Source organism: Molossus molossus, unplaced genomic scaffold (assembly GCF_014108415.1).
Source record: "Molossus molossus isolate mMolMol1 unplaced genomic scaffold, mMolMol1.p scaffold_m16_p_1, whole genome shotgun sequence".
In the NCBI taxonomy this organism is placed as follows: Eukaryota; Metazoa; Chordata; class Mammalia; order Chiroptera; family Molossidae; genus Molossus; species Molossus molossus.
This window is the reverse complement of record NW_023425344.1, coordinates 211171148-211195625: the sequence shown is the minus strand read 5'-3', so window position 1 is coordinate 211195625 and position 24478 is coordinate 211171148. Positions and strand designations below refer to the sequence as shown.

The 24478-nt window shown below is 36.7% G+C and overlaps 1 protein-coding gene across 11 annotated transcripts in view; it reads right to left on the bottom strand.

The window, feature by feature from the left end:
• The window catches only part of KTN1 (kinectin 1), a 112859-nt gene that overhangs the window by 51029 nt on the left and 37352 nt on the right, over positions 1–24478 (bottom strand). For all 11 annotated transcript variants that reach the window (XM_036260633.1, XM_036260680.1, XM_036260715.1 and 8 more), the window contains exons 8-18: positions 18546–18652; positions 17067–17199; positions 14322–14409; positions 8925–9091; positions 8479–8547; positions 7101–7138; positions 5989–6079; positions 5551–5619; positions 4986–5023; positions 4746–4827; positions 3710–3778 (exon numbers count right to left, since the gene is read on the bottom strand). In XM_036260633.1, the coding sequence (XP_036116526.1) occupies positions 3710–3778; positions 4746–4827; positions 4986–5023; positions 5551–5619; positions 5989–6079; positions 7101–7138; positions 8479–8547; positions 8925–9091; positions 14322–14409; positions 17067–17199; positions 18546–18652 (951 nt within the window). The remainder of the gene's footprint in view (positions 1–3709; positions 3779–4745; positions 4828–4985; positions 5024–5550; positions 5620–5988; positions 6080–7100; positions 7139–8478; positions 8548–8924; positions 9092–14321; positions 14410–17066; positions 17200–18545; positions 18653–24478) is intronic.

The window sequence follows — 24478 nt, the reverse complement described above, 5'->3', positions numbered from 1 at the left end:
CCATATTCTTGAGGACAGGAACCAAGTCTCATTCATCTCTGTAGCCTCAGCAAGTAGAAGAGTTCCTAGCATGTACTCAATTAGCAAATATTTAATAAAGTGAAATTTCCGTTAACAAGGTCACAGTTTAACAAGCACTCTTGGTCAATTGCTCTTTCAATATTCAGTTGCACAAAACTGACCCAGCTTAGCACCTATCCAACATTTTTACTTCATAATCATTGGTCTAATCTAATCCAATTTTTGTCCTCCATAGATGATTTTCAAAACTACATCTTATATAGTAATGAATTCTTCTGTAATACAACCAGGCAGTAGGGCAAGAAGAAAAAACTTTCTACTCCCATAGTTTTACTTAATAATCTTGATCACTGAATCTTAAAAATCTACTAAAAAGTCACGCTGTTCCTTTGCTAAAAAGTCAGTATGCTCCCCACAAAAAAATGACACCTAAGAACCCTTACCCCAAAATGTTTTATTTGATTCTGAATGAGATGTTGTAACTGACTTATTTGCATCATCTATCCACAGGCCAACATCCAAATGGAGCTTTCACTTCTTAGTGTATAAACAGGTTACCTTACCTGGTATTTGCTGTCTTTCTGCTTCCTACACCTTAAGAAACAACAACCTGGCACCATTGTTGGTTCTGCTTCAATAAGCTCAATCTTTTCCTCCACGATACAAATCCATGGGTCAAAAGGACTAAATTTTTTTTAAACAACTGAATTGTTTATCTCTCAACTGTCACTTGGAATTCTGACTGCTGGAGAGGAAGGGTTTCTTAAAGAAAGGTGAAAATGGGAAAAAAAAAAAAAAAACCTATACTAATCTGTATCTCTTCTTTTATTAGCAATAGCAAAGAAAAGACCAGAGAAAAAAGTCAAAGAGATGGTTCTTTGGTCTACCAAGAAATAGTTAAGTCAGAACTACAACTAAACACATAACACTGGTCATATGCTTTCTATGGTATTTTAAAAGAAAAAAGAAAGTGAGCTTTCAGAACAAGAGAAAAACTCTAAGAACCACCAAAGAGCAAATCTCAAGTTAGTACCATGAGTTTCCACTCTTAGCAAATATTTCTTTTAAATAAATTTAAAAATGTGAATATAAAATTTTGTTCTGTGTACCATTTATAAAATTTTGTAAAACTATTATTCATTAAATGAATCCATCTCATGCTGAAAGTTATTTTAACAATATCTAAAAGCACACAGAAACTTCACAATAGATAAAAGGCTTACTTAAATAAGGTAGACATTAGAAAAAAATTTTTTTTATTTTATTACTAACTTCCATACATGATAATTTACAAAAGATGTTAGAATGGCAGTTTCAGGCATAATATTATCTTTAAGAAAAAGAAAATTTAAGGCTCATGGTTTTACTCTTGTCTAATGACGAAGACTACCATTTTTATTTATTTTTTATTTATTTATTTATTTATTTTTATCCTCACCTGAGGACATTTTTCCATTTTTTGTACAGATAGAGTGGGAGGGAGAGAGAGGAAGAGAGAGAGAGAAACATCGATGTGAAAGGGACACATCGAGTGGCTGCCACCCGCACGACCAACCAGGGACGGGGACAAACTGCAACCGAGGCACATGCCCCTAAGCGGGAACCGAACCCGGGTCTCTCCGGACCGCAGGCCGACGCTCTAACCGCTGAGCCAAACTGGCCAGGGCAAGACTACCATTTTTAGTACAGAACAAAAGTTAAACGGTTTTTAAAAATTCAGGTTTTTTGCTTAAATCTAGGGAGGAGTTATCAGTACCTTTAATACTGAATTTCTAGGACAGATTCAGAAGTTCTGCGTATTTGTTTTTAACTCCCATGAATTTAGAAAGTTTAAAACTTTATATATTGAAATAGGTATTCTAGGATCTCTGATAACCAACTCACAAAAACTACATTCTGCTTTTCTAGTTAAGAATTAGCACAACCAATGGACACAGACATCTGGTTGGGAAAAGCAGGAGGGGGATGAGTGCAGGGAGGGGGTCAATGGGGAAAAAAAAGCGACATCTGCAATATTTTCAATAAAAAAAAGAAGAATTAACACAACCAAAAAATATCTATTGGCCCTGGCTGGGTGGCTCAGTTGGTTGAAGCATTGTCCAGTACAACAAAAAGGTTGCAGGTTCAATTCCCAGTCAGGGCATATACCTAAGGTTGTGGGTTTGATCCCTGGTCAGGGTGTATATGGAAGAAAACTGATCTTTCTCTCTCACATCGATTCCCCCCGCCCTTCCTCTTTCTCTGGAATCAGTAAAAAAAAAAAATATCCTTGGGTGATGATAAAAAATATATATAATCTAATCCAAGTCACTGATGTTGCATCTCACAACTGATATTTTATGTAGCACTAGTATTAAAAATGCTACCAACTAAACTGTAACCAAAGACTGTAAGATACAACCAGATTTCAGAGATGGATGATATATTAAGAAGTAGAAAAAAGCTTACAATTGATGAAGTTTCATATCTCGTATAAGCTATATTACAACAAAGTGAAATAAGAGTAAGATTTAAGACAAGATGTAAATACCACTTTAGGATTATAGAGGCATGAAGTAATATTCCTGCACTAAGTATCACCTGTTCAGAATTTTCTCGTCTATTAACTTTAGTTGGCAGAGGGATAAATATACAAAGTAATACAGATTAAACAAAGCACTTAATATACTGAAGGGAGAAGAAAATAAGTAGATTATCTCTTGGCAAATATATAGATGTTAACAAAATACTTCCAGAGTATTTAGCACAGCTACTTACACCAATTCAATACCTGCATAAATCTGAATTTTAAAATAAAAAAGAAAAGCATGAACCTGCTGAAAGAATTGCTATCATTTGCAATAACTTACATTTCAGCTTCTAATAAAAGTGTTCTAAAAATTTAACAGTATTAGAAACACATGCAAAGCTTCTATTTAATGTGTCATCTAATATCAACAGTTTCTAGACTTTTTTTTAAAACTGATATTTGAAGAGTTGTTTAGGAGAAGAGTATGAAGACAACTCAGGAACAGGCATAAAATGGATGTTGCCTGGGGCTCTAGTTTATGGAGCCATGTTTATTCAGGCTGCTATAGTTTTGATGGCTTGCTATAAATATAGAAAAAAGTATGATGGCAGTAGGGGATGGAAATGAGATGGAAAAAATAAATATTCTAAGGAAAAGATATTAAGGTTTAAAATGCCTGCTATATGCAAAGCACTATACATAAACTTCCCCATTTAAATTTACCAAGCTTATGATGTAAATAAAATGTGAAAGATTTGGAATAAGAGGTCTCAGAAAGGTTAAGCAATTTGATCAAAATCACTCTGCTTTAAGTGCTGGTATTAGGTTTCAAACCCATTCTCTGTTTAAGAAACCATGCTGCCTTAGAGAAAGCGGGGTTCCAAGTCTAAGGACTTTTATCCTGAGAACCAAATGTATCAAAATGACTTAAAAAGTTCTTTCTTTTGAGGGGAGGGGTGCTTATAAACATGTTAGCATTAACTTCCTTTCAAGAAGAAAAACTTATTTTCTTAGTTTAGATATCCGATAAGCACAAGAACAATAGAAATGCAATTAAAAGATATATCTATACCTAAGCAAAATTTTTCAAAATTAATGAGTTGGTTACTTACTATTTAAGAAGCAGCAGATTTTGTTCTATAATGGATATTTCTACCTTTAACTCATGAAAAGCCTTACCTGTTGAGAAACAAGAGTCTGTAGCTTCTGAACTTCTAATTGCAATGCTTTGTTTTGGTCACTTAAAATCTGGAAGAAAAAAATCTCAATTTAATATTTTATTAAGCAAAGATAACAAAGCAATAATTTGAATGGGTTTTTTGAAAAAAAAAACCAAACCCATATGATTGCTTTAAGTACTAACAAAGTGATTGGTACATTATATACTAATGTATGTAAGAATGCAAATCTCACATGGCTCCAATGAATACATTCCAGTGTATAGGAATACAGTATTAGTATAAAGTACATGTACAATAATACCTAAAACCAATTCTACAGAGCCTCTTAATTCAGTCATGCAGTTTATCCCAAAAAAGTGTTAACACTGTGGTTTAAACTGCTTTCATGTGTATTTCAAAGAGTTGAACAGTTTGTGCAAATGGGATCTGGGAAACCCTGTTTTCATAAGTGAGTACTAGTAATTAAAAGCTAAAAAAAAAAAAGCAAATTATACTACACAGAGATGTACCCTGGCAATCAGAATGCTTTGCGGCACTCAAGCTGGTTAGCCTGACCAGAAACTAGCACAATGCACCAACAACAGATAAATCATCATAAACTACCAACTGAAAACTGTAGAGAAAAGGCTGGGGCAAAACAAATTCAAAAGTCTATTGTAAGAAGAGATAAGATAATCTAGGCAAAAAGGTCTATGACAAAATTCATTGTTTGCGTAAGCCCCCAAATAAACTATATTCACTTCAACTGAAAACTATTACAAAGTGTTCATAAAAAGCTGAGATGACAGCCCTGACCAGATTGGCTCAGTGGGCCCGCAGACCAAAGGGTCCAAGGTTCAATTCCAGTCAAGGGCACGTACATTGGTTGCTGTTCCTGGCCCTGGTCAGGGGCGTGTGAAAGGCAACCAACTCATCTTTCTCTCCCCGCCTCCCCGCCTCCCCCCCTCCCCCCACTCTACCTGAAGATAAATGGAAAAATATCTTCGGGTGAGGATAAAAAAATAAAAGCTAAGATGACAAGCTTAATCACAAACCTTAAACTCTTCCATTTTGTTTGAAATTTCACACTGTAGCTGCTCTTCAAGCAGTCTTATTTTATCATCCTTAACATGAATACTATAAGAAAAAAAAAAAAACAATTAAAATAATTCACATATTCAGAAAATTTACATAAATTATGTGCACAAATATCCATTATAAGCAGAAATATTTTCTGTAATTATACTTGGACATAAATGTATGAATGGCTTCATGTACAACAATACATTAATTACCTTTTTTGCATTTTCTCCAGTTCATGTGCAGCAGCAGCCTATGTTTAGAATGAGATGAGAATTATACCATTTCTTGGGAAGCACTCTAAAATATTCGTTTACTTATTTTTACTTATTAAAAAATTTTATTTTCTTGAATTTGGAATAAAATTAAAGCAATATCACAGGTTTCTATAATACATTCTGCAATCCAATGTTTTGTACTTCTCACTGATCGACTTTTATTCTAATAAAAAGATATGTCCTTTCTTAATTAAATGGCAGAAGGCTAAAACAAATAAGCACATTAAGAGTATTTTAACTATTCCTCTGGTATCTCAAATGCAGTCAATTCTTTGGATTGAACATTAATTTCAACATGAAAGTAGTTACTATCTAGGTGGGTTATGAGAGTCACAGTCAAATAGAAGACACTTTCAACAACACAGCATGCAACCAGACAGGAGTAACTATTATATTTAATTACTATCCACATGAATAAAATTTGGGCTTGTAGTACCAATAAAAATAAGTATAGACAAACTAAAATTCTAAGGTAAATGCTCAAAAGCAGTAAAAATCTTACCTGTTCATTTGCCAGGGCCTGTAATTTTTGCACTTCAGCTTTTAATAAGAAATTCATATTCTGTATGTCCTAGAATAAAAAGGAAAAACAAAATTAGAAATATTTAATATAATTGACTTTGAACTTTGTAAAGCTCTTTTACTTAAGCAAAGGTCTCAAAGCAAAAATCTTAAATTACAATTTCTTAATTGAGAAAGAGAAACCATCAATTCCTGTTATTTAGCATATTTCCCAAATTACTGTAAATTATATATGTGAGAAAACCCTTTCAACTTTTCCTCTTAGAGGGCTAAAAAGGATTTGGTAGTTTAGAAAATAGATACTTTTCAAATGAATTCTAGATATTTTCCATTCTTCATAGACACATATACCGAGTACAAGATCGGAGTAACTCAATGCCTGTAAAAGTACTGCAGCCATTTATAATAATTACTGTACCTTAAGTTCCTCCTCTTTACTTGTTAAATGATCATGTTCATTTGCTAAAGAATCTTCGGTCTGTTTTATCTGCTTATCCTTTTCTGCAATCCTTTAACAGGAAATAGATTTGTACATTCAATAAACATTTAGAAGTTAAACCACAAATCAAACTAGTTTCTCATGTAACTGTACCTTTCGTTTTTATAGCCCCTTTCAATTTAGAAGTAACTGTCATATATGTATTACTACAGCTTCTTAAAATACCTACTCCTACTTTAAAACTTGAGGTCAAGCCCTGGCCGGTTTGGCTCAGCGGTTGGAGCGTCCGCCTGCGGTCTGGAGAGACCCGGGTTCGGTTCCCGCTAAGGGCATGTACCTCGGTTGCAGTTTGTCCCCGGCCCTGGTTGGTCGTGCGGGTGGCAGCCACTCGATGTGTCCCTTTCACATCGATGTTTCCCTCTCTCTCTCTTCCTTTCTCTCCCTCCCACTCTATCTGTACAAAAAATGGAAAAATGTCCACGGGTGAGGATAAAAAAAAACACACAAAAAAACTTGAGGTCAAAGAAGTAACTTTTTTAAATTCACAAGCCTGGCAATGTCAAAACCAGATTTTAGGGCTTCTGAACTCAATTATACCATACACACACAAAAAAAACACAGAATTTTGTTTTGGCCACACCATAGTTAGACACAGAGTACCTACAACTACTTAGTAGACAAAAATTAATTAACTTCCACTGATCTCAAATCATAATTCTGTTTTCCACATACTCAATTATACCATACACACACAAAAAAACACAGAATTTTGTTTTGGCCACACTATACAGTTAGACACAGAGTACCTACAACTACTTAGTAGACAAAAATTAATTAACTTCCACTGATCTCAAATCATAATTCTGTTTTCCACATAACTCTTTCCCCCAACTCTTTTTATGATGAAGACAAAAACACAGAATGTGTAAACTTTCATGAACCAAATCACTGAGGCAGCAAAAGTTGCTCCAAATTTAGTTGAGAGTATTTCCTGAACAAGTTAGAAGATTTAATCGTAAGTATTGAATCTAACAGGTATCAATTAATGGTGACTAAGCAATTATGAGAGATATATAGAAAGGCAGGCTTACACTTTATGTAATTCTTCTGCTAGAACTGAAGCAGAGGTCTAAGAAAGAAAAACAGTGTCAACATAAAAGCATTTAAGACAAGGTTTGAAAGTTTTACAATAATTATCACTACAGAGCTTTAAAAATTAAAAGAAATTAAGTATATAAAATTGTTAAAGTAGCATCTGACCCATGATGAGTGTTCAATAAATAGTAGCTATTATTTTGAAGGCAAATTTGATCACCAACAAGCAACAAAGCAACAAAACACAGGAAAAATAGCCACAAAGTACATTTCTCATCCCAGTATTTCTTTTTCTAAGTAACAATTTCTAATACTGAAATGATGCAGTTGGTGATTAAGGTAAGAATTAAGCTTTTTGGTAATACCTATGCTCATCTTCACTTTTAAAAAGATATTTATAGCATCCTCTAAGTACTTAGTCCCTGATAAATTTTCTAGAGCTAATAACTTGGATTTCAATCCAATATGAATTGATAATTTACATATATATACACATCCATAAACACACAAACACTGTTTCCCATATTAAACAATTTTTCCCAATTAATTTTAGATTCTAGTTTTTCAAAGAAAGCAATTGGAAAAAAAAAATTTTGCTATCTCAAACATTTAGGACTTTAAATTTGCCTCAACCTTAAAAACAAAGTTTTAATGTTAAAACTACTTTCTTACAGAAAGGTGATTTCTATTCTAAGCTAATACTTTTTCTACAAATAATTTTTAAAATTTTTAAGTTGAAGAATTAAAATTCACAGTATGTAGATTATGGAAACAGGTTAAGTACTTGAAGTTTTTCTCTTTTTTCTTAATATTGTATTATTCATATTCTAAAGACTACCTACCTATCAATCATGTTACATTAAAATGCTGCTAAAGAAAAACAGGTTTTATAATACCACTTACAAAACTTTGGAAAGTTTCTCCACTCACTTAACTGAAATAAAAATCTTAAAATGATCATTTTGCACATATAAATCTAAGAGTTATGGTTAGCATACTGCTACCACCTGAGGGCATATAAAATTTTCCCTTATAGCTAGTCAACATTAGTGAACACTTCTAATACAAAATGACTATACTTGACACCATTTGGCCAATTCCTCCTATTTCATTACAGAATTGTGGACATTTTTTCCTCCTATGGCAAAAGCTCTCAAATCCACCTCTCAATTAGCTGGATTTGGATTGCTTATTGTTTCCCCACAGCACTGTATATAACTATCAGAGTGTTTAGCACTCAGGATCATCAATGCTGATTCAATGACTAGTCTCCCAACTACTAATCCAGTGCTCAGTACTCAACAAGCATTCAGATGATTAATTACACAGCTAGGAAACTATCAATAATGATAAGCAATAAGAAAGCACCATTACCTGGGCTGCTATCTGGGAATGAAATTGTTGAATTTGAGCTTTCAAGGCCTCGTTCTGCTCCAAAATGTCCTTTCAAAAATAGCAATCAAAAAGGGGGGGGGGGGGGGAGTGTGCTGTTAACAAATATACCAATGCATATGAACAAAATAAGTTATAGGTACACGTGTTTATCTTTAAAAAGGCACTCTTAGATTCCAAAATACATCATTTTTAAACAACAATGATTAGACATTCTTTTTGGAGAGTTCATTTATAAGGTAGAAATTAATATGTACATTTCAAGTACATATTCTAACACACCATACTGTGACAAATGCTCAAAGATTAAACTTAAATTATTCATCACCATTCCAGAATTAGGATAAAGCAGACTATCTTCTCTCTTCTACATAGACACATCCAACGACTGCCCACCTCTATTTTTTAAGAAAGAGAAAACTAGATACCTGAACTTGCATCTGTAGAGACTCTTCTTTGTTCACCCTTTTTTGTTCCAATTCCATTAACTGCATTAGTCTTTGCTCCAACTGCTGTTTTGATACCAAGGTATCTGTAAGTTTACTATGCAGACTCTGTACTTCATTTTCTTTGGCCACAAATTTACTCTGTAAATCTGTAACAAAGCATTGCACTTTACAAAGTTCTCTTCCTTTCCTGGTCACTTTGATCTCTTCTAGAAAACCTTCCTTGCTCCCTCCTTCCTGCCTACATATGGATCCCCTTAACAGCCTATGCTTACTTTTAATCACAATAACAGCCACAGGTACTAATTCATCTCCTTTCCCGGATTTCTGAAATCAGAGATTACCTTTTCTGAATCCGGAGCTGTGACCAAAGAAGGCTTGGCAACCAGTTCACATTCAATAAGTACATGATACATGATGTTTAAAACTGTTACACTGTTTCTTTTTTTGTTTCTGATAGATTTTTTTATTTTTAAGAAAGAGAGGAAGGGTGGGGGGAAGCATTGACATGAAAACAAAACATCGATTGGCTGCCTCCAGCCTCCTGCTCGGCCCCTATGGGGATTGAGCCTGAAACCTGGGCATGTGCCCTGACTGGGAATCAAATTGATGACCTTTCGGTACACAGGATGACGCCCAACCAACTAAACCACACTGGCCAGGGCTATACCATTTCTTGAAGGCATTCTTTATTTCCCAAAGATGCCTTTAGTAAGTACTTCATTAAATTATTTATTAAGTTTCTTGTAAATTCCCTGTACTCTCCTACCCAAAAAACAGATAAAGATGCTGAAAGTTGACAAATGTCCTGGTGTAAGACGAAGTAAAACTTTTCTATCTGCTTCTCTTCTAATAACTCCAAAACAGAAGAGAAAAAAAGAGAGAGAGAGAAACAAACACAAACTATCCTTGGTGCAATCGGAAGCAAATGTAACTCCAAATACAAGAAATTAAGACAAAATGAATGGAGAGATCACTAACTTGGCAGAGACAAGGAACGGAAACGTGTTCCAGAAACCTAGAAAGGTTCAGGAAATTGTAATACCAGGCAGTATGAGAGCTGCCTCCTGGTCCCGAAACACAATCAAGTCTAAAACAGGGAGGAGGGATGACAGGGGCAGAACAAAGATGATTACCATCAAGAATAAAGAGGCAAATACGGGGAATAGGACATGTGTGTGTGTATGTGAGTATGTGTGTGTGTTAGGTATGTTTTAAGAAAAGTAAGATGTTTCTTCCACAAGAAGATACTAATATCAGAATGGAACACAATTCATAAAAGAGCTCCTGAAAATTAAACATATAAAGATAATGCCCACGTGTAAAACTCAGAAGAACATAATACTTCTTACCAGCAACAGTACAAGTTAAATCTTTGGTAAAACTATTTTCAACCCAGAACTCTAAATCTAGACAAACTACAAATCAAGCATGAAAGTAGAAAGTATTAAATATTTTCAGGTATACAAACAAATGTATTCATATTCTTGTGAAGCCACTAAAATGTGCTATTAAATGAGGGAGGAAAGCAAAGATTTCAGTGACACAGGACCCAGAAAACAGGTTAGAGAGACAAAAGGAATTTTCAGGAAGATAGCTATGTAGCAAACCTAGAAAGCAATGAGTCATCAAACAGAAAGACTGAGGACTCCAGAGAGAGATAGCTCCAGGAAAACTGATAGGTTCTCCATTATTTAAAATGTCCAGAGGCTAGGGGAAGGGAAAATGGTAAAAGGAGTTTAACCATAGGTAAAAATTTAAACAATAAAACAAAGATCAAGCAACTTAAAAACATAAAGCAATAATTAGCTCCAGACAATTAAAACAATGTTCAAGAAAAGAATTGCAGTTTTAATATTTATCTTGGTTCAACAGTGAGTACAGAGACATAATATGTAATCCTGACATGATCAAAAAGTATGTTTTATCATATCAGGAGGATGGGGGGAAGATGGGAGAAATAGTGTGAGAGTATTAAGCCCTCATTTCTGTGATAGAAAGTTAACTGATGCCTATAAAAAGACAGCAGTGTAAATATAAGTAATATGCTAATTTAGAAATATGATAGAATTGCAACCAAAAGAATAAAATACCTAGGAATAAACTTAACAAAGGATGTGAAAGACCGCTATACTAAAAACTACAAAGCATTATTAAAAGAGATTGAAAAACACACAATAAAATGGAAAGATATGCCATGTTCATGATTGAAAGAATCAACATAGTGAAAATGGCCATATTACCCAAAGCAATACACAGACTTAATGCAATCCCCATCAAAACCCCAATGTCATTTTTTAAAGAAATAAGACCAAAAAAAAAAATCACCAGATGTGTATGGAACCACTAAAGACCCCAAACAGCCAAAGCAATCCTGAGAAAAAAAAAAAATAAGCTGAAGGTATCACACTACCTGACTTCAAATAATACTGCAGAGCTACAATAACTAAAACAGTATGGTATTTGCAGAACAGAGACACACATACCAATGGAACAGAATTGAGAGCCCAGAAATAAAACCACAGGTATATGGGCAAATAACTTTTTTTTACAAAGGAGTCAAAAATACACAATGGAGAAAAGACAGCTTCTTCAATAAATGGTGCTGGGAAAATTGCAAAGTCACATGCAAAAGAATAAACCTAGGTTAATTTGTCTCCATGTATATAAATTAATTCAAAATGGATCAAAGACCTAAATATAAGATCTAAAACAATAAATTATATTGAAGAAAACACAGGCACTAAATTTACTGATCTTGATCATAGAGAACATTTTATGAATTTGACCCCAAAGACAAGGGAAGTAAAGGCTAAAGTAAATAAATGGGACTACATCAAACTAAAAAGTTTCTGCACAGCAATAAGAATCAACAACATGGGAGATATTATTTGCAAACAACAGCTCAGAAGGGGTTAATATCCAAAATATAAAGAACTCATAAAATTAGCCCTGGCCAGTTTGGCTCAGCGGTTAGAGCGTCGGCCTGCGGTCCGGAGAGACCCGGGTTCGGTTCCCGCTAAGGGCACGTACTTCGGTTGCAGTTTGTCCCCGGCCCTGGTTGGTCGTGCGGGTGGCAGCCACTCGATGTGTCCCTTCACATCGATGTTTCTCTCTCCCTCTCCCTTCCTCTCTCTCCCTCCCACTCTATCTGTACAAAAAATGGAAAAATATCCTCGGGTGAGGATAAAAAAAAAGAAAAAAAAAAGAACTCATAAAATTAAATACCAAATAATCAATACAATCAAAAAATGAGCGCCCTGGCCAGTTTGGCTCAGCGGTTAGAGCGTCAGCCTGCGGTCCAGAGAGACCCGGGTTCGGTTCCCGCTAAGGGCACATACTTCGGTTGCAGTTTGTCCCCGGCCCTGGTTGGTCGTGCGGGTGGCAGCCACTCGATGTGTCCCTTCACGTCGATGTTTCTCTCTCTCTGTCTCCCTTCCTCTCTCTCCCTCCTACTCTATCTGTACAAAAAGTGGAGGAATGGGTGAGGATTAAAAAAAAAAAAAAAAATGAGCAAAGTCCTGGCAGGTTTGGCTCAGCAGCTGGAGCATCAGCCCGTGGACCAAAGAGTCATGGGTTCAATTCCGATCAAGAGCTTGTACCTTGGTTGTGGTTCGATCCCCGGCCCTGAACAGAATAGTGCAGGAGGCAGCCAATTGATGTGTCTCTATCACATCAATGTCATGTCTCTCTCTCTCTGCCCCCCTCCTTCCCACTCTATCTGAAGATAAATGAAAAAAATATTGAGGACTTAAAAAAAAAATTAACAGATGACCTGAACAGATACCTCTCCCAAGAAGACATACAAATGGCCATCAGGTATATGAAAAGATGTTCAACTTCACTATCTATTAGGGAAATACAAATCAAAACTACAATGAGATACTAACTCACACCTGTTAGAATGGCTATCATCAACAAGACAGATAATAACAAATGTTGAAGAGTTTTGGAGAAAAATGAACCCTCATTTACTGCTGGTGGGAATGTAAACTGGTACAACCACTATGGAAAACCAATATTGTGGTTCCTTAAAAAACTAAAAATAGAGATACATAAGACCCAGCAATTCCACTTCTGGTTATCTAAACAAAGATATATGCACCCCTATGTTCACTGTAGCATTATTCACGGTGACCAAGACATAGAGGAAACCAAAGTGGCCTTTGATAGAGGAGTAGAAAAAAGAAGGCATGGTATGTATATATTAAGGAATACTATTCAGCCATAAGAAAAAATAAAATACTACCATTTGCAACAACATGGATGTACCTTGAGAATATTATGCTAAGTGAAATAAGTCAGTAAGAAAAACCTAAGAACAATATGATTTCACTTATATGTGGGATATAAAACTGCAACTCAGATACACAGAGATAACAGTATGGTGGGCGGTTACCAAAGGGAAGGGTGTAGGTGGTAGTAAAGGGTAAAGGGAACCAAATATATGGATAGAAGATTATTTGACTTTGGGTGGTGGGCATACAATGCAATATACAGATCATGTATCATAGTAACATACACTTAAAACCTATATAACCCTATTACCCAATGTCACCTCAATAAATTTAATTACTTCTCATTAAAAATCATTTATATGAACATAAAGATGTAATAGAAAACACTGAAAGCAAAAGGAACTGCTTCTGATCAGAATGAGTTTTTATTGTTTATAGTTATATAGTTTATAGTTTTAATCTACAGTTACAATTTTTTGGAAAAATTCATGTATGCTTTGTTAATATAAAATATTAATTTTAAAAATAAGCTATTGTATCCTCACCTGAGGACATTTTTCTATTTTTTTTTTTTTGTTCAGATAAGAGTAGGAGGGAGAGAGAGAGAAATATCAACATGAAAGGGACACATCGAGTGGCTGCCACCTGCACAATCCAACCAGGGCTGGGGACAAACTGCAACTGAGGTACATGCCCTTAGCGGGAACTGAACCTGGGTCTCTCCGGACTGCAGGTCAATGCTCTAACCGCTGAGCAAAACCAGCCAGGGCTATTACAGTGCTTTAAAAAAAAATCCTCACCCAAGGATATGCTCATAGATTTTAGAGAGAAGGAAGGGGAAAAAGAGAGAGAGGAACATCAATTTGCTTTCCCGTAAGTGCCCTGACTAGGAATCGAACCCACGACCATTCGATGTATGAGATGATGCTCCAACCAGCTGAGCCACATTGGCCAGGGCTAGAGTACTTATTTTTAAAACCCTAGGAAATGTTAAAGAAATAAAGGTACTCTAAAAGTTTAGAAGTTATTTTTATTGAGCTCTAGACAAAATGTCAAATTATACTTTCTCCACATATAGAAAAAGGAGGAAATTTCACCCAGAATTATATACTAAATTTACATGAATACCTTTTCCCCTTACCTTGCTGTGCTGCCTCATGCTCTGCTGTTCTCTTCCTGATATAACTTTGGACTTCTTCCCGCCTTCTCTCAGCTTCTTGTAGTTGAACCTAGAAAATGGATAAATCAGCACAAACACAGGATTGCATTTTTTTTTAAGTGTCCTCTACCTTTACTGTTGTATCAGAAAACTGCTTATTCCAACAACTAGTCTCCTACATTTTAATAAGATAGGCAGATATACCTAGCCTGATAATATACATGGATATTACCAGTCACAGCCATTCTATCCCTCAATATACAGAATTTATAGATTAGAAATTATTTCAGAAACAGTACCTGTGCTAGTGGATCAAGATAGCTATTACTATGTATATATCTAATCCACTTAGCTATAATCTGCTTTCCAATAATCTTCCTTGAGTTGATAGGCTTTCAAAAGACAGGATGTTATCTTTATTGCTAAATTTCAGTAGGTACCATAATTTGTCATGTGAGGTATAGAACAACACTTTTATCTTAGTGTCATTATCTACTTATCAATATCCACAGAAAGCAAGTTTCCGTATTTATAAATGCCAGCAGTAAACACATCAGCAAGACAAATATTGTATCAAAGAAAGGACAATTATATCAATCTCCCACAGGGATCCATAAAAACTTTAAGAAAAAAAAAAAAATTACACTATTTTCTACATTCAATTATTCCCAAAGCACTTTTAATTCTTACTACTCTGAAACTAGTACCAAAGTATGATGGTGTAAAATACCTAGGTAGACAATGGAGTAAAGACAGCCTCTTTAATAAATGGTGGTGGGAAAATTGGACAGCTACATGCAAAAAAATGAAACTAGACCATCAACTTACACCATACACAAGAATAAACTCAAAATAAATAAAAGACTTAAATGTGACTCGTGAATTCATAAAAATCCTAGAAGAAAATGTAGTCAACAAAATTTCAGACATCACACGCAGAATTTGCACGGATACACCACCTAAGGCAACAGAAACAAAGGAAAAAATGAACACATGAGACTACATCAAACTCAAAAGCTTCTGCACAGCAAAAGAAACAACCATCAAAATGGAAAGGCAACCCACTCTATGGAAGAGCATAATTGCCAATGATATATCTGATAAGGGGTTAATTTCCAAAATATAGAGTGCTCATACAGCTGAACAAAAGGAAGATAAAGAACACAATTAAAAAATGGGCAGAGGAACTAAATAGACACCTCTCCAAACAGGACATACAAATGACTAAGAGACATATGAAGAAATGCTCAATATCACTAATCATCAGAGAGATGCAAATTAAAACAACAATGAGGTATCACCTCACACCTGTCAGAATGACCGCCATCAACAAATCATCAAACAACAAGTGTTGGCAAGGGTGTGGAGAAAAGGGGACTCTAGTACACTGCTGGTGGGAATGCAGACTGGTGCAGCCACTATGGAAAACAATATGGTGTTACCTCAAAAAATTAAAAATGAACTTCCATTTCACCCAGTGATCCCACTTCTAGGAATATACCCTAAGAAGCCTGAAACACCAATCAGAAAGAATATATGTACCTCCATGTTCATAGCAACTATTTACAATAGCTAAGATCTGGAAACAGCCCAAATGTCCATCAGTAGACGATGGATAAAAAAGCTGTTGTACATATACACAATGGAGTACTATGCAGCTGTAGGAAAGAAAAGAGCTCTTATCCTTTGAGACGACATGGAGGGACCCTGAAAGTATTATCCTAAGTGAAAGAAGCCAAACAGAGAAAGACAAGTATCATATGATCTCACTTATTTGTAGAATATAATGAACATAACAGTCTGAGGAACAGGGTAGTCCCAGAGACGTGGAAGTAGAGTATAGACTGACAATCCCCAGAAGAGGGGGTGGGGGGATAAATCACAGAACTTACATGCATGTATGCATGACCAATGGACATGGACAACAAAGCTGGGGACAGGCTGGGAAGGGAAAGGGAAGAGGGTGTCAATCGGGGGGGAAAGGGAGAAACATCTGTAACAAAAATAAATAAGTAAAATAAAATACCTAGGCAGGAAATTAATACATTTAACTTAAACAAATTAAACTACACACTCAACAAATACTCTCAGTAAAAGAAAGACAATTCTACCCATCATTCTACTCAATGTGCATAGGCTATCAAGTTCAAGAGAAACAGATCTACTCTCTCAGACGGCCTCAGCAAACCCATGCATCTCTTCTCAGTATGAGCATTTCCACTTACCAAGTGTCTAAAGATAAAATTCTGGTGTCTAGGGAAACAGTGCATAATTTTTGTATACTATAGTTCAAGTAAAAGCTACTGGAGCATTACTTGGTCTTGTGCTCAGACTAGGGAAAATAATCTATTCCAATGCCAGAATAAAAATAGTCTTTGCTGAACTTACTAAGAAATCCAAGTTATGGTTAGTGATATGAAGGTAATTTTAACTATATGATTTTTGCCTTACACAGGTAGACTCTAACCTCCACATGTAAGATGAAATTCTACTGGTTATACCTGTCAATCAGTTAATATCATTTTTTATATCATCAAACAGTATTTATATTCAAACTTAGGCCTATATTCAATTCTTACATTAGTGTACATATTACTATATAGGCTGAGTACTACAGGTCCCATTAAGCCTTAAATTACATATCTCAAACCTTTATATACATTTAGGTCATTGAGCTGAATGTGTCCATTTTTAATAAAGTGATAAATAAAGGTAGAAATATATCACCTTCAGCTGAGTAATTGCTTGCTCAGCATTCTTCTTTTGGACTTCCTCCTGCTGCAGTTTTCCTGTTTTCTCAGTCAGTTCATTCACCAATCTAGCATAATCCTGGCGAAGTTTATTCAGTTCAGCAGACTGCCTGAAAATGGTAACTGGATTAGGAGCATTTCATTACTGCAAAGCCTATAAAGAATAAACAAAATAGCCCAGTCGATGTGGCTCAGTGGATTGAGCATCGTCCAATAGATTGAGAGGTCCTGGTTCTATTCCCAGTCAGGGCACATGCTTGGATTGCAGGCTCAATCCCCTGTAGGGGGCATGCAGAAGGCATCCAATGGAATGTTTCTATCTCTCTCTCCCTTCCTCTCTCTCTGGAAAAAAAAAAAAAATTAATAAAAACATATTTAAAAGGGAAAAAAAAATAAACAAAATATATTTTATATTAGTGTTGCTGAGTTAGTAATTCCACTAATAGCCAAGTGAAAAAAAGGAAGGCTATAAGTGACTAATAATAATAAAATTCAGTTGAGTGTAATCTCTGAATCATTCTGATGATAATTACACAAATTCTAAAATCACTATAATATAATCAAGAAAATAAATGACCACACTCATAAGCAGAATTAATAGTGTCACTCTCAAACTGATGTTCTGAAAATCAACCTGTTAGTGTTTAATCTGTGTAAGCTACTAGTTTTCTCTAGTACATTGTTTCTCAAAATATAGCCCACAACCAACTACATAAATATCACAGGAATGTGTCTTTAATATGTACTTTCCTGAGCTCTACCTCAGAGTCACTGAATCATCATTTTTTAGGGATAGGATTCAAGAATATGCTTTTTAAACTAACATGCTAGATACTCTTCAGAATAATGAAATTTGAGAACTACTGTTAAAGGGGATAGATGACTTAAAACTTGTAAATTCAGTTTCATTAATTTGTAGACTATTCCAATGGTGGCACAGTATTAATCATGCAATTTAACTGAACAGGTTCTTCATACAGCAAGAGAATTGTTTTTGAAAATTAACTGACTTTATAAACAAATGTAAAAAACAAAAGTATAACCATTCACTATCAAACATCATGATTCAAGAAAATACTCTGGCCCTGGCCGATTTTGCTCAGTGGTTAGAGCGTCGCCCCTTGGACCAAAGGGTCACGGGTTCAATTCCTGGTCAGTGGTACATATCTGGGTTGCAGGTTTGATTCCTAGACCCAGTAGGAGTCATGAAGGAGGCAGCCAATAGATGTTTCTCTCTCTCCCTCCCTCACTTCCACTATCTAAAAATCAATGCAGGAATGTCCTCAGGTGAGGATTAACAAAAAAAAGAGAAAGAGAGAGAGAAAGAGAAAGAGAAAGAGAAAGAGAAAGAGGGGGAGGGAGAAAGGGAGGGAAGAAGAGAGGGAGAGAGGAACATTCTGCTGCTCAATTAAAATACTCTGCCATTCAGTTAAAAATAAAGCATTTGGAAACATACTTGTTTTCTAGTTGGTTTGTAGTGTTGCTGACAGCATCTCTCAGTATGCCATTTTCCTGCTTCAAGTGAGCTATCTCTGCTTCCATCTGCTCACGAACTTGCTGGAACTAAAATTATTGAACAAACATAAGATTTAGAAAACAATGCTTGTCAAAGCTAACTTTTACAAGACACTATTACGATGAGAATGTAAAAAACATCACGAATGAAGTTTGCACCACACTTAAATATAAAAAAATTTAAAGGATAAATTACATTTTGATAGTGATGAATGGAAAGCAAATACTAGCTGTCACAGAACTCAAGAATACAAGTAAATGTTAGCTGCTATCATATTTGAAATGCAAAATAAATACAAAAAGATGCTGTTACAGAACTAAAAATGACTTGGAATTTTTTTCCTACTCAACAGACTCATATAGAATTAAGCCTGTCTCAATCCTATGTCAATTTTATGTATGTAATATTTTTAAAAGATGTAGTAATCAAGTTCTAAAGTTGAAAATATCTTCAATATATTTATATTAAATAACACCTGAGCCATAACCAAATAGATAGCAAATCCATTACACAAAAATCTACTTGCTAAAATATTCTGGTCTCTAATTTTTTATTTTACAATTATAAAATCAAAAGATAAAGACCACTGAATCTTATATCTCCATAAGGATGTCTTACTCTAATATGTGAAATAAAATCTAATAATTTTAAATGAACCTATTCAATTAAGAGAAATTTAAGTGTATGTTTCTATTTTTCAGAGAACTTATCACATGAAGTCTATATATCATGGCCTCTATAAGCAATCAAGTAAAAAATAAAATGATTCACTTCAATACCTTTCACCCTCAGTAAAAGATGATGTTATAAGTGCCTAGCTAATTTTCAAATAGAGGAATTAAGTAAAAGTAGGAATTAAGAAGAACAAAATATCACTTGAGACTGGAAAAAAATCAGTTCTTCTATTACCTGATTTATGAAAAAGAATATTTCAAGTGGCTGGGGGCTGGGAAGATAGAATATTGGGCCAAATGAAAGTATAAAAGCAGCAGTGGATAGGATAAAAACCTAACAGTCATTCACTTCTATTATACTATTAGTGTAATTCTATGGAAAACAGACTTTGATAGCAATGAAGGATTTCTTGGCTGGGAAGGTCCTCCCTGAGGACTGAGAGAGAGGTCCCCATCCCACACCAGGCACCCCGCTCAGGGTTCTAGTGCCAGGAAGAGAAGTCCCCATAACTTCTGGCTGAAAAAACCAGCAGGAACTGAGGCTCAGGGAGGCTGAAGAAGCTGGAGCCCCAGGCAGCTCCTTTTAAAGGGCCCACGAATGGACTTACTCGGACTTGCTCCCTCTAATCTTGGAGGGGAGGCAGCTCAAGAGACATACAGGGAAGAACTGAGCTGTTTGGCATTGAAGCAAGGGCTGGAGAGGGGGCTTTCTCCGGGACAAAGGTGCTGTAAGAGGCCTTTGTTCCTTTGGTGAGCCCTTCCTTCACAAGGCCAGCAGACAACCGGCCATATCTGGGACTCCAGCAATCTGGCTCACACTGGTAGCCCCGCCCTGCTGACTCCCTGAGGCCCCGCCCCACCCAACCCAACTTTCACGCCCACTTAAGCTGTTGCCAGTTGTTTAACTACAGGATTGGCCTGTCTTGGATCCTGCTTCAGGTTTTCCTAAATTCTTTCAAACAAGCAGCATCTGGTCTCAGCTAGCCCCATACCTCTCATTAAGTAATACACAGAAGCAAACACAGGGAGGCAGCCAAAATGAGGAGACAAGGAAACAGGTCCCAAATGAAAGAACAGAACAAAACCCCAAGAAAAGAACTAAGCGAAATGGAGATAAGCAACCTAACAGATGCTGAGTTCAAAACACTGCTTATAAGGATGCTCAATGAACTTACTGAGAACCTCAGCAAACTTAGTGAGGGCCTCAAGAGCATAAAAAAGGACCAGTCAGAAATGAAGGATGCACAGTCAGAACTGAAGGAGGCACTAACTGAAATAAAGAATAACTTACACAGATTCAATAGTAGAGTAGGTAAAGCCAAGAAGCAAAACCATCGATCTAGAATATAAGGAAGCAAAAAACACCCAATCAGAACAGCAAAAAGAAAAAAGAATCCAAAAAAAGGAGGATAGTGTAAGGAACCTCTGGGACAACTTCAAGCATGCCAACATTCACATCTTGGGCGTGCCAGAAGGAGAAGAGAGAGAACAAGAAATCAAAAACCTATTTGAAACAATAATGGCAGAAAACTTCCCTAACTTGGTGAAGGAAACAGAGAAACAGACACACAAGTCCAGGAAGCACAGAGAGTCCCAAACAAGATGAACCCCAAGAAGCCCACACCAAGACACATTATCATCAAAATGCAAAAGGTTCAAGAGAAAGACAGAATCTTAAAAGCAGCAAGAGAAAAGCAGTTAGTTACCTACAAGGGAGTTCCCATAAGACTGTCAGCTGATTTCTCAAAAGAAACTTTGCAGGCCAGAAGGAAGTGGCAAGAAATATTCAGAGTGATGAAAAGCAAGAACCTACAACCAAGATTACGCTATCCTGCAAAGGTTTCATTTAGAATTGATGGCCATATAAAGAGTTTCCCAGACAAGAAAAAGTTAAAGGAGTTCATAACCACCAAACCGTTACTATATGAAATGTTGATGGGTCTTTTTGAAGAAAAAGATAAAATATATGAACAAACAAAATGGCAATGAATACATATCTATCGACAATTGAATCTACAAACAAAATGAACAGGCAGAACAGAAACACTCTCATAGATACAGAGGACATTTTGTTGGTTGCCAGATGGGAGGGGGTTTGGGGGAATGGGTGAAAAAGGTGAAGGGATTAAGAAGTACAAATTCATTGCTAGACTGACAAACCTCAAAGGAAAGGGGGTTGGGGGATGAGAAGAAATAAACCAAAGAACTTACATGCATAACCAATGGACAAAGACAACAGTGTGGGAAAAGGCAGGAGGGTGGCGGAAGTGGAGAGGAGGGGGTCAATGGGGAAAAAAAAGGGGAACATCTGTAATACATTCAACAATATAGATTAAAAAAAAGAGAGAAACTGGTTTGAAAAAGGGCCTGGTCCTTCCCAAACATGAGATAATATAATCCAAGCTTAAAGACAAGGATTCTCTCTCTCTCTGTTTCTCTCTCTTGCCCCATATCAGGTGTTTGTTCATGTGCTCAATATGTTCTCTCTCCATAGCCGCCATGAGAGCCTAGCAGCCACCTGTTGGACTTCCAAGTGCAGAGCTCCAAGTGCCAGCCTGGATAAAGCAACAGCCTCAGATAGAGTGCAGCCAGGAAAAGAAAATGTGCTAGCTGGGCAAGGACAGAGGCTGAACAGCACTAAGCTTTGACCTGAACTAAGCCAATGGCACAGAATTTCTGGACACTGGCAGTTTTCTGGGGCTTGATGAAGACAAGTCTGACCTTTTCCCACAGCGATGAACGAGGATGAGATACCAGGAAAATGGGGGCAGCCTTCTATTTCTATCCCAGTAAACCTTACCACCACATCCCATCCTTCCATGCTTGGGTTTCCAGAAATGTTTTGCTTGCCAATCTGTGAAATAACCCCATTTCCACTGGCAACAGTATAAAATAATAAACCAAGGCAATGCTTAAGAATTAAATGCAAGAGTAACAAGAAATAAATTATCTTTAAGATTTAAGAATAAATTATAAACTGGGCAAAAAAGAAAAAAGTCAAAGGATTGAAGAGTAATAATAATAATGCTTTATGATCAAAAGCAAGAGTTTGATTTAGACATATGTTAAATATGAGGTGATGATAGGAGCTTGCAAATTGAAGCATCAGCCAGCAATGGAACTAATTTCGAAAAAATTCCTGGTTCAGAAAGTTCATCTGGGTGACTGGGGAGGAGGTATTATAAACCCACTTGACAAGTAAATATTTAAATCTAAAAAAAGAAAGAAAGAAAAAAGAAAACAAAAATCACTAGGCCAGCCCGGGCCATTTTGGCTCAGCAGTTAGAGCGTCAGCCCTAGGACCAAGGAGTCGCAGGTTCAATTCCACTCAAGGGCATGCACCTCGGTTGCAGTTCAATCCCTGGCCCTCCCTGGTTGGGGTCATGTGGAAGACAACCAATCAATGTTTCTCTCTCTCTCTCTCTTCTTCTCCTTCCCTTCCTCCCTCTCACTCTGTCTGAAAATCACTGGAAAAACATCCTCTGGTAAGAATTATGTAGAGGAAAAAAAAAAATCACTGGGCCAGACCTAACTGAAATCATGAAAATGGATACAGAGAAAAGATAGACAGTAAGAACTGAACCTTCTTAAATGCTAGAAGACAGGTGAAAGTAAGAACAAGAGACAGAACCAAAACCCAAAACCATAGGAGTTATCTTTCATTATCGTTTCTCTCTTCCGCTCTCCTCTACTCTTATCACCAAGTTCTATCTACTAACATTTCTTTTTTTAAGGAGGAGAGGGAAAGAGAAGAGAGAACCATCGATGAGAGAGAGAAACATCAATGAGAGAGAACATCGACTGGCCACCTCCTGCACGCCCCACACTGGGGATTGGGCCAACAACCTGGACATGTGCCCTGACTAGGAATTGAACTGGCGACCTCTTGGGGCACAGGTCGACACTCAACCACTGAGCCCAACTGCCGGGCTCTACTAACTCTTTTTGGTTCATTCAAACTTATCTTCTCATTGTCACCATCTGATTTTAGGCCTTTGTTCTCTTGGATTCCTGCAGAAACTTTCCAAAAGATCTATCCTTTGTTTCATTCTCCACAATGCTGCCAGAGTAATAACTTATTTATTCATTTATTCATTCATTCATTTATTTATTCATTCCTCACCCAAGGACATTTTTCCACTTATCTTCATATAGAGCAGAAGGGAGGGAGAAAGAGAGTGAGAGAAAGAAACATAGAGGTGACACACATCGATTGGTTGCCACCTGCACGACCCCAACCGGGACCAGGGACAAACCGTAACCGAGGTACATGCCTTTGGCCAGAATCAAACCCAGGACTCTTTGGTCCATGGGCCGACACTCTAACCACTGAGCCAAACTGGCCAGGGCTGCCAGAGTAATAATTTAAAATACTAATATAATCACACTGCTGGGTTGCTTAACTTTCACTGGATCTCCAGTCTTCAGTTATACAAAGCCCTTTAATAGAGGACCTATATTTACTTCTCTAGATCTTCTCATCTACATTCCCACCCTGACTCCCAAGTACCATAAGTCTTACTTTATTTCTTAAAAATTGTTATCTCTAGACAATCTGTATTGGAAACACTTGGGGTACACTCATTAAAAACCTCAATCTTAGGGCCTAAAACAGACCCAATGAACCGTCATCTCTAGAGATGTGACTAAGGAATCACACCAAGTAAAAAACTCTTATACCCAGTGCCCGCTCCTTCACCCTCTTATTTGACAATGCCTAATTGTTTCAAAAGATTCAACACAATCCACACATAATTTCTAACAAGCATTTCCTATCATTCCTTCTCTTCCCCACCTTCCATTTCTATTGTTCCAAAGCACCCCAATATTTACACCACTATTGTAATGGAGTATCTACTTATCAGCTTCCAGCCTCCCACCTAGAAAAGGTGTTTACTTAAGGAGGCAACCAGTTAAACAGCCATTGCACCATGGCCCAGCACAGGGCCGGTCTTACAAAAATTAGGCACTTAAAAGTTTGCAAATTAGCCCTGGCCAGTTTGGCTCAGCGGTTAGAGCGTCGGCCTGCGGTCCTGAGAGACCCGGGTTCGGTTCCCGCTAAGGGCATGTACCTCGGTTGCAGTTTGTCCCCGGCCCTGGTTGGTCATGCGGGTGGCAGCCACTCGATGTGTCCCTTCACATCGATGTTTCTCTCTCTCTCTCTTCCTCTCTCTCCTTCCCGCTCTAGCTGAACAAAAA